We start from the raw sequence: 10,372 nt of genomic DNA, 5'->3' as shown, positions 1-10,372 counted from the left end.
GAAAAAATGGTTTGAAATTTGAATCACTTGGTAAAAATCGGTTCCAGCACTTTATATATTACAAAATGTTGGTATTATTATAGGGACAGTTGGAGTGACATTATCGTTCTGCTTCCATCCTGGAAAGGCCAAGTCCTCAATGGTGTAGAGACCATATTTGAGTGCTTAGAACTAATGGTTTTCCTATTTGTATCCATAGAGTTGAATGATCAAAATGTCCCTTTCAAATTAGTCAAGGACTATTGTGACTAAAAATATTTGATATTGACATCTTTTACAAACTATGGCATATTGAGGTAGATATTTAGGTAGTTAATTCCAGATAGTGTCGCATCGCAGTCGACTCCAAAAATTAGAATAGCATATGGCGGGATATTGGAATTACTTCTAAAGAAAAAACTAAATAAATAAAAAAATAGAAGGAAGGAAGTAACAAAATAAAAATTAAAAATAAAAACAAAAAATTAAGGAAATAACAAAAGAAAAAGAACCAAAAATACAGAAAGAAGGAAGGAAGAAAAGACAGGAATATCGAAGAAATAACAAAGGACGAAGAAGGCTGGTTGTGTTCGAACCTGGAGGTGGCCCGATAGTGGTATTTGAAGCTGGAGATGGCACGAAGGTGGTGTTTAAAGTTAGACGGAAGCTGGCTGGCGCAGCTGGCTGGCAGAATTCAGGGTAATTGGCTGCTGGATGAAGAAGAGGAAGAATGGGGAAAAGGGGAAACTAAGTTAGGGTAATTGTGAAATTTGAAGGAAGGAATAGTAAAATTACCCCTAAAATGTTTTAAAATAGAAGGGTAAAATACTAAAATAGAAGGGTAAAATACTAAAATCAATATCAGATCTTGTTCTCGTGGTTCAATCAAACAATTATTTTTCAATTTACATAAAAACCAAAAACATATTTAATCCCAAAATTATGATGTTAGTCTCTAACAGTAATGAGGACTAAATAAACATTAATTTTGTTAAATGTAGTGACAAAAATTAAGTATAATATTTAAGAGGCCAAAATTAAATTTTATAAATTTTATAGATTGAAAAACCATACTTAAAAAACAAAATAATAGTCAAATTACAAAGTCGATGTAACTTGAACCACATATAGTGACTAGATATATCGGTTATGATGCTTTTTTTTTATCATGAAGACCATATTATCACCAAAATAGAAGCATTGGTAGACAAAACAAACTAGAGTATTGAAAATGCAAAATAGAAGCTTCACTTTCAGTAATATGAAGTTTAATATGTTTCAACCAACCTAAATATATGCAATTGAATGAAAATAATCCATGTGTCACAATTCACAAAATTGGGGTGCATTAAGATAATAGCTAATAAACAATCATTTCAATTTCAATTCTTCTAAAATCTCAAATCCAGATTCTCCATAAACTAAGCACCCTAGCGGATAATAATAATAATAATAATAATAATAACAACAAAATTCCACACCTCACATCTAGGAATTGAAGAGAACCAACCAAATCTAACTCTGTGGCTCTAATACTCCCTTGTATTACTTCCTTCAACAGCAAGCAGTAATTCCGAAATAGCAGTTTCTTCAATGTTTCCTCTGCAAGGAATCCAAAATTGTTAGTCCCTGCCTCAACTGAAACACTATAACTCAACCAACTGAATTGCATTGTACATATTACATACAATAACAAAGGACTTCGAAAGTAGTTAAAAGGAAAAGGGCATAGAACTTGAGGCAAAGTCATTTTTGCTTCCTAACTTTTGAGTTAAAAATTGCCAGACAAAAATAAAGGAAATGTAAATCCACTGAAGGAAGGAATTCAATTTTCAATAGAAGTTTGAGTTGATGAGCAAATTATTTCAAAGTCTTGGAACTAGTTTTGATTTCTTGTCAGTTCAACATAATAAGTGCATAACTGGTGCATATAGTAGAAATTATTCATCACCAGAAATTGGTCGAGTGTGACATGACAACTATTGCAAGACCAATAACCAAATCATCACACTTACTCCAGAGGCAAAAGGTAACAGGAAATAACATGCATTTGGAAGATATGGATCCCAAAAAAACTAACTACATAACTTATGATTTTAAGGAGTGTCTTTTAGGTTAGACAGCATAAGGTAGGTCATCACGTAAAATGATATATTCTATAAATTTATATTGTAAAACATTGGGTCTGCATAAAACTAACACAACAATGTTCATTTAAATGGATTCTTTGTTACACACGGGCAATTGGACAGCAGCAAATAAGTCTCTACTCTCTAGAAGGTTATCTTCAAATAATTAAGTTTGTTATTTTCGATGCATACGTAACAGAGCACAAACCACATCCACCAAAGTTGAACTGAAACAAGTTTTCATATATCCAGTGCTTAAAGTGTACTTTAGTTTTCACAGAACAATTTTACAGTATCAAAATTCAAAATGACATGCCTTTCGCTTCTTCAGCTTCCCATTTCTTCTGCTGCCATTTTTATAGCCCATTGCATGATCTCCAGTATTATCTTCAAAGGGTAATCCTTTGATTTCATCAAATAAACTATCAGTTAGACCTTGCATCCTGCAAATAATATACACAAATGTAAGTGAATATATAAACAAATAAGGAAACATGTCATCAAACACGTGATGCTTTTATGATAGCGATAGCAGAGATATCAGGCCTTCCCCATACCCATTTTTCGCTTTCTTCAAGTACTTCTCTTTCTTCCTCTCTTCTTTCGTACGAGGAATGCGCGTGAATTCATCCTCCTCCACCTTAGCAAGCTTCTCCATTTTTCTAATATAATTGTCCACTTCTCTGCTGGTTCCCTCAAAATCTTTTATCTGCGAAGTAAGCAGCAAATGATAACTATTACATAAACTCGTTATATTGTTATGAATCCACACCCAAAATAAACTAATAATGTCACCTCTTCAGGTCTTTCCTCCATATCATTCACTAATGTCTTGATATAATCACTGTTCTGAGCTTGTTTCAGAAGTTCCCTGTCTCTTCGGCTGGCATTTCTTTCTCCCTTAGAAGGCTTATCTAGATCCATAGATGTTGGGGCAAATCTAGGACCATGATAAACACCATCACCATCCTATAGCATAAATGAATTAAGTTAGAGAGGCATAGGACAGATATTGTTTGCATTTTGTATCATATTGCAACACCACAAATTTGCACTTGATATTATTATTAAATAAACTCACATGAGCTGTTGGTTCTACTTTGCTAACAAGCATGTCAGGATTTGGACGATACTTTGATACATCCTCACTCTTATTGGATGCAACTGGCTCCTTCTCACTGGTATTATTTGTTGTATTTTCACTGACTTTAATTAGTTTTTGGATTTGGTATTGTTGTTTTTTGTCGATCGGTCGAATCTGCAGCAGATAGCAGGATTTCAGATACATATTGTCTTATGTAAATATACAGTGGTGACAGGATAAAACGGACCTTCTCTAAAAATAATCTTATCTCTACAATACTTCGAACAACAGGATGGTCTTCTATCGAATATCCCTTAGCCTTTCGCAACAAATAATAAACAAGGGATTGACAATAATTCAAAAGCAGCAAATTTTTAGCTTCAAGATAGCTGAACCCATCGGCTGTAGAATTTTGACTTTTCACCTGGCATAAGAGACATTCAAATACACATTAAAAATCAACTTATTTATTGCTATCAAGATAAGCTTATAAAACAATGAAACTCATTAATAAGTTATAACAGAAACAATATATTGAAAATATCACCAATATGAATATTCTAGAGAGAATATAGTAGTACCAGTGAAAACTAAAAAGAAGCAAGTATCAATCAATGAAAAATAGACAGGACAGTAATCAAACTTCAAGTCCAAACTAATAATAATTTAAAGTAATAACATTATGTATTTTTTTTAAACTCAAAACTATAAAGCATTAAATCAATGTGCAATTTAAAGCTTGAAGCAAAAAAAAATAGAGTACAATCGAACCTTGGCAGTTAAAGTTTGAATTTTAAGCCTAACAGTATCCAGTCCTTCTTTCATTTCTTTCAACAATGCAGCAAGATGAGATGCTTCTCTGCAAACACAATAAATAAAATTGAATCTAACCTAATTATACATTCAGAAAAGTAACTATCTGAAAATAATTAATGAATATGTAAGCGAAAATATATATATACATATATATATATATATATATATATATATAAATATATATATATATATATATATATATATATAAGCTTACCTTTCCCTGTTATTGTCATTATTGAAATGGTTTTCAGGCTTCTCCATGATTTGTCACAGTTGTCAACAACCTGCAATTTTTTAGAAGGGTTAAAATTGAGAGGTTTGCAAAACCAGAGGCGAAGGAAAATAAGCAAACAACACTATCACAATCAAGATTGACCACAGCAAGCCAAGATTATTAAGTGATATGAAGAAAATAATACATCCTTTTCACTTTGTAATCTAAATTTTAATCTCATTAGTGTCCAACTTCATTTGGCAATGTAATCTTAAAATTACTCAACACTGTGTTATGAATTCAACTTGTTTTAAAAAAACTACCACCGGCGTCTTTGACATAAATGGATATTCAAACAACAAACACATAACAAGTGCATATTATTTCACACTATCCTATAATTTGAATTGCTGAATGAAGTGTGCTAATGCTATCTTCCATTGCAGTATCGGTGCCAAAGCTTTATATTTCATATTATCCCTAAATTTGATTTCACCAAAATCTCAAAGAACAATAGATAACATACGATTGTCGGGAGTGAATGAGGGGAAAAGAAAGGGTTTTCTGATAATTGAGAGAAAAAGAGACAGAGAAAGAAGAGCGGAATGGGCGATGGCGGGGTGCGGGTTCGAAGGGGCCGTCGTTAGGGTAAAAGAGAGAGTGTGAGGGAAAATAAAAAAATAATATTTTTATTTATATTTTAGTTTCTTGTATAAAAGAAAAAATAATATTTAATTATACAATCAGTCTACAAATTCTTATTTTGATTTTTAAAGAATATAATTCATCTAGTAAATGCAAAAGTGTTAATGAATTGAGGTTTTTGTAATTTTAATTTTTCCTCAACTTATTTTACTCAATTTTGTTTGATAGTGTATGAAGATCATCCAATGCAATAGTTTTAATGGATTAAGATTTTAGTTAATTTGCGCATTGAAAATAGGTTAGGTCGTCTATCGAAGGCCTATGATCTGACATATTTATGGGTTTAATAAAAAGGTTAAAAAGATTAGGCTTAAATTATTTTAAAGTATTGAAATAAGTTAGAATCAAGCTTATAAAAAGCCTATTAAACATGTATACTGACCTATATATATTTTATTATTTATTAATGTTATTTTTTATTATTATTTAGGCTAAATTACATATGTGGTCCCTTAATTTAATTTCAAGTAACGTTTTAATCATTTATCTTTTTATTTTCTCGATTTAGTCCTTTATTCCTAACAATATCAAATAAAGTATGAAAATATGAGTTTATTTAAAGATTTGTGTTACGAATTTGATGAAATTTGTATTATATTGAAGAATATAATTAATTTTATGAGTTTTGATTGAATTTTTTTTAAAATTTTTGTATAAAAAAGGATAACATTGTTGAAATTTTAAAACATAAAATATCAAATTGTCACTTAAAATTAAAATAAAGGACCAAGTCGGAAAAAAAAAAAAAGATAAAGGACTAAAACGTTACCTGAAATTAAGTTAAGGGACCATAGATGTATTTTAGCCTATTATTTATTAATAATATTATTTTCTATTTTAAAGTCTATCAATTAGTCAATCATTCGGTAGTAGTCATTTCAAATTCGGTAATCGTTCTGTATTATTCCCGATTTTTTTTTTTCTCTCGTTCTTTTCAAGTTGAATCATTCATATTATTATATAATTATTATATCATGTAAGATTTCAATATTAACTACTTCAAAATCTTTTTTATTTTTCAAGTAAAATTAGCCTTTGTCAAATCTCTTTAAAATCTTCTAGAAACTCCATTGAAGTTGTTCTAATTTTAGGTTTTATAAATAAAAATAAATCTTAAATCAAAACAGTATATGCGAATTTGTAAAAAAAGTGCATAAAATAGGTGCATTCCCTTTAGAAGTGTTTCAAAGTTGATAATAATATTAATTATATTATTACTGAATATTTCTGAGTTTGTTTGAGATGATTTGTTTAAGAGGTAATAATGAGTGCGTTTATTTCAGAGAAAAATATATATTTTTTAAATTAAATATTATTTTTTAAGATTTAAAAAGTGTTCATTTCAGGTGAATAAAGCTTTTAAAAATTTTAATGTAATAAGACTTTATCACCCCAATTTGCTCGTTTGACTTATTTTACTCAATTTTCGTTCTTAGTCAATATAGTTCATCTATTAAGTGTAATAGTCGATACATATTGTCTTATGTAAATATACAGTGGTGACAGGATAAAACGGACCTTCTCTAAAAATAATCTTATCTCTACAATACTTCGAACAACAGGATGGTCTTCTATCGAATATCCCTTAGCCTTTCGCAACAAATAATAAACAAGGGATTGACAATAATTCAAAAGCAGCAAATTTTTAGCTTCAAGATAGCTGAACCCATCGGCTGTAGAATTTTGACTTTTCACCTGGCATAAGAGACATTCAAATACACATTAAAAATCAACTTATTTATTGCTATCAAGATAAGCTTATAAAACAATGAAACTCATTAATAAGTTATAACAGAAACAATATATTGAAAATATCACCAATATGAATATTCTAGAGAGAATATAGTAGTACCAGTGAAAACTAAAAAGAAGCAAGTATCAATCAATGAAAAATAGACAGGACAGTAATCAAACTTCAAGTCCAAACTAATAATAATTTAAAGTAATAACATTATGTATTTTTTTTAAACTCAAAACTATAAAGCATTAAATCAATGTGCAATTTAAAGCTTGAAGCAAAAAAAAATAGAGTACAATCGAACCTTGGCAGTTAAAGTTTGAATTTTAAGCCTAACAGTATCCAGTCCTTCTTTCATTTCTTTCAACAATGCAGCAAGATGAGATGCTTCTCTGCAAACACAATAAATAAAATTGAATCTAACCTAATTATACATTCAGAAAAGTAACTATCTGAAAATAATTAATGAATATGTAAGCGAAAATATATATATACATATATATATATATATATATATATATATAAATATATATATATATATATATATATATATATAAGCTTACCTTTCCCTGTTATTGTCATTATTGAAATGGTTTTCAGGCTTCTCCATGATTTGTCACAGTTGTCAACAACCTGCAATTTTTTAGAAGGGTTAAAATTGAGAGGTTTGCAAAACCAGAGGCGAAGGAAAATAAGCAAACAACACTATCACAATCAAGATTGACCACAGCAAGCCAAGATTATTAAGTGATATGAAGAAAATAATACATCCTTTTCACTTTGTAATCTAAATTTTAATCTCATTAGTGTCCAACTTCATTTGGCAATGTAATCTTAAAATTACTCAACACTGTGTTATGAATTCAACTTGTTTTAAAAAAACTACCACCGGCGTCTTTGACATAAATGGATATTCAAACAACAAACACATAACAAGTGCATATTATTTCACACTATCCTATAATTTGAATTGCTGAATGAAGTGTGCTAATGCTATCTTCCATTGCAGTATCGGTGCCAAAGCTTTATATTTCATATTATCCCTAAATTTGATTTCACCAAAATCTCAAAGAACAATAGATAACATACGATTGTCGGGAGTGAATGAGGGGAAAAGAAAGGGTTTTCTGATAATTGAGAGAAAAAGAGACAGAGAAAGAAGAGCGGAATGGGCGATGGCGGGGTGCGGGTTCGAAGGGGCCGTCGTTAGGGTAAAAGAGAGAGTGTGAGGGAAAATAAAAAAATAATATTTTTATTTATATTTTAGTTTCTTGTATAAAAGAAAAAATAATATTTAATTATACAATCAGTCTACAAATTCTTATTTTGATTTTTAAAGAATATAATTCATCTAGTAAATGCAAAAGTGTTAATGAATTGAGGTTTTTGTAATTTTAATTTTTCCTCAACTTATTTTACTCAATTTTGTTTGATAGTGTATGAAGATCATCCAATGCAATAGTTTTAATGGATTAAGATTTTAGTTAATTTGCGCATTGAAAATAGGTTAGGTCGTCTATCGAAGGCCTATGATCTGACATATTTATGGGTTTAATAAAAAGGTTAAAAAGATTAGGCTTAAATTATTTTAAAGTATTGAAATAAGTTAGAATCAAGCTTATAAAAAGCCTATTAAACATGTATACTGACCTATATATATTTTATTATTTATTAATGTTATTTTTTATTATTATTTAGGCTAAATTACATATGTGGTCCCTTAATTTAATTTCAAGTAACGTTTTAATCATTTATCTTTTTATTTTCTCGATTTAGTCCTTTATTCCTAACAATATCAAATAAAGTATGAAAATATGAGTTTATTTAAAGATTTGTGTTACGAATTTGATGAAATTTGTATTATATTGAAGAATATAATTAATTTTATGAGTTTTGATTGAATTTTTTTTAAAATTTTTGTATAAAAAAGGATAACATTGTTGAAATTTTAAAACATAAAATATCAAATTGTCACTTAAAATTAAAATAAAGGACCAAGTCGGAAAAAAAAAAAAGATAAAGGACTAAAACGTTACCTGAAATTAAGTTAAGGGACCATAGATGTATTTTAGCCTATTATTTATTAATAATATTATTTTCTATTTTAAAGTCTATCAATTAGTCAATCATTCGGTAGTAGTCATTTCAAATTCGGTAATCGTTCTGTATTATTCCCGATTTTTTTTTTTCTCTCGTTCTTTTCAAGTTGAATCATTCATATTATTATATAATTATTATATCATGTAAGATTTCAATATTAACTACTTCAAAATCTTTTTTATTTTTCAAGTAAAATTAGCCTTTGTCAAATCTCTTTAAAATCTTCTAGAAACTCCATTGAAGTTGTTCTAATTTTAGGTTTTATAAATAAAAATAAATCTTAAATCAAAACAGTATATGCGAATTTGTAAAAAAAGTGCATAAAATAGGTGCATTCCCTTTAGAAGTGTTTCAAAGTTGATAATAATATTAATTATATTATTACTGAATATTTCTGAGTTTGTTTGAGATGATTTGTTTAAGAGGTAATAATGAGTGCGTTTATTTCAGAGAAAAATATATATTTTTTAAATTAAATATTATTTTTTAAGATTTAAAAAGTGTTCATTTCAGGTGAATAAAGCTTTTAAAAATTTTAATGTAATAAGACTTTATCACCCCAATTTGCTCGTTTGACTTATTTTACTCAATTTTCGTTCTTAGTCAATATAGTTCATCTATTAAGTGTAATAGTCTCAATGAATTAAAATTTTAGTCATTTTGGTATTCGCTCAACTTATTCTACTCCATTGTTCATCCAATAATTGCAATAGTCTTAACGAATTTAAGATTTTTGTTATGTTCTCATAGCACTGAGACTCCAACATGACATTTATGCTTCAAATTTTAAACAAATAACTAAATCAATTATTCATATGCATTGCATATCCAACAATTGAATTGTAACAAAGTTGAAAAGATTAACTTACATAGGTTTTCTTTTGTCAATTTTGATCCAAGGCCACAAAAGTAAAAGTTGATGCAAAGATATGGTAAGTTGGTCCAATGCCATATAAGTATGAGTCAAATGGTTTGTAATTTATTATATTGACAAGTTATGTGGTAAATTGACAATCAAATCAAAACTTACAAATAAATCTTCATTAGTGCAAACAGTAGCAAGCTCTTTTAAAAAGCTTTTTGCTCCAGCTTATCCAACTCATTCAACAACATAACTTGCAAAAATAAATCATAAATAAGCCAAAAGAACATTGAAATCATTTATAATAAACTAAAACTAAATGAAAAGCCTTACCCACGAAGCATTTTTGTTCCAAAGAGATATGGTCGACTTGTTCCAAAAAGATATGGCCGACTTGTCTCAAAATCCAGAATTATCTCCTAAAAAATAGTGATCGGTTGTTTGGTTGTGCTATGACTGACGATAAATCCTGTGTGACCCCAAAAAATAAAAAATAAAAAAAAGGTCGCCTATAATAAATAAATAAAATGAACATAATTAAAACAATAAAACTAATTATAACTAAAAATAGAACATAGTTATGAAAGGACAAATATAAATTGAACCTTCAACAATTTAAGCACAACTTGAAGGTTGTGACTAAGAGGAAGGTAGTGGGCCACTTCCAGCTAAGCTTTAATTTAAATCTATGATATATTAAAAAAAAAAAGTGAATTATCATGTTAAACACATATAAATATTACAA

General features: G+C 28.7%; 2 protein-coding genes across 2 annotated transcripts; both read right to left on the bottom strand.

Annotated features, from left to right (window-relative positions):
• Positions 1 to 1,300: 1,300 nt before the first annotated feature.
• On the bottom strand, positions 1,301 to 4,903 carry LOC101505744 (uncharacterized). Its single transcript, XM_004513183.4, has 9 exons — positions 4,749 to 4,903; positions 4,223 to 4,292; positions 3,964 to 4,051; positions 3,440 to 3,616; positions 3,190 to 3,366; positions 2,904 to 3,077; positions 2,666 to 2,817; positions 2,425 to 2,551; positions 1,301 to 1,581 (listed from the first exon to the last, which is right to left on the bottom strand). Exons 2-9 carry the CDS (start codon positions 4,267 to 4,269, stop codon positions 1,570 to 1,572), a joined length of 954 nt encoding a protein of 317 aa, XP_004513240.1. The 5' UTR covers positions 4,270 to 4,292; positions 4,749 to 4,903; the 3' UTR covers positions 1,301 to 1,569.
• A 1,470-nt stretch (positions 4,904 to 6,373) lies between these two features.
• LOC105852750 (uncharacterized) lies at positions 6,374 to 7,911 on the bottom strand. The gene is made up of 4 exons (XM_012719390.3): positions 7,755 to 7,911; positions 7,229 to 7,298; positions 6,970 to 7,057; positions 6,374 to 6,622 (listed from the first exon to the last, which is right to left on the bottom strand). Exons 2-4 carry the CDS (start codon positions 7,273 to 7,275, stop codon positions 6,374 to 6,376), a joined length of 384 nt encoding a protein of 127 aa, XP_012574844.1. The 5' UTR covers positions 7,276 to 7,298; positions 7,755 to 7,911.
• Positions 7,912 to 10,372: the final 2,461 nt, after the last annotated feature.

The sequence above is a fragment of the Cicer arietinum genome, chromosome 4 (assembly GCF_000331145.2).
Source record: "Cicer arietinum cultivar CDC Frontier isolate Library 1 chromosome 4, Cicar.CDCFrontier_v2.0, whole genome shotgun sequence".
NCBI lineage: Eukaryota > Viridiplantae > Streptophyta > Magnoliopsida > Fabales > Fabaceae > Cicer > Cicer arietinum.
The sequence above is the reverse complement of the archived record's forward strand: the minus strand, read 5'-3'. Positions and strand labels throughout refer to the sequence as shown.

Coding starts and splice junctions, on each gene's coding strand:
- LOC105852750 (XM_012719390.3), bottom strand. CDS start 7,275: ATGGAGAAGCCTGAAAACCATTTCAATAATGACAATAACAGGGAAAG. Junction 7,058..7,228: donor AATGACAATAACAGGGAAAG/GTAAGCTTATAT, acceptor TTGTGTTTGCAG/AGAAGCATCTCATCTTGCTG. Junction 6,623..6,969: donor TTCAAACTTTAACTGCCAAG/GTTCGATTGTAC, acceptor CTCTTATGCCAG/GTGAAAAGTCAAAATTCTAC.
- LOC101505744 (XM_004513183.4), bottom strand. CDS start 4,269: ATGGAGAAGCCTGAAAACCATTTCAATAATGACAATAACAGGGAAAG. Junction 4,052..4,222: donor AATGACAATAACAGGGAAAG/GTAAGCTTATAT, acceptor TTGTGTTTGCAG/AGAAGCATCTCATCTTGCTG. Junction 2,818..2,903: donor TGGAGGAAAGACCTGAAGAG/GTGACATTATTA, acceptor CTTACTTCGCAG/ATAAAAGATTTTGAGGGAAC.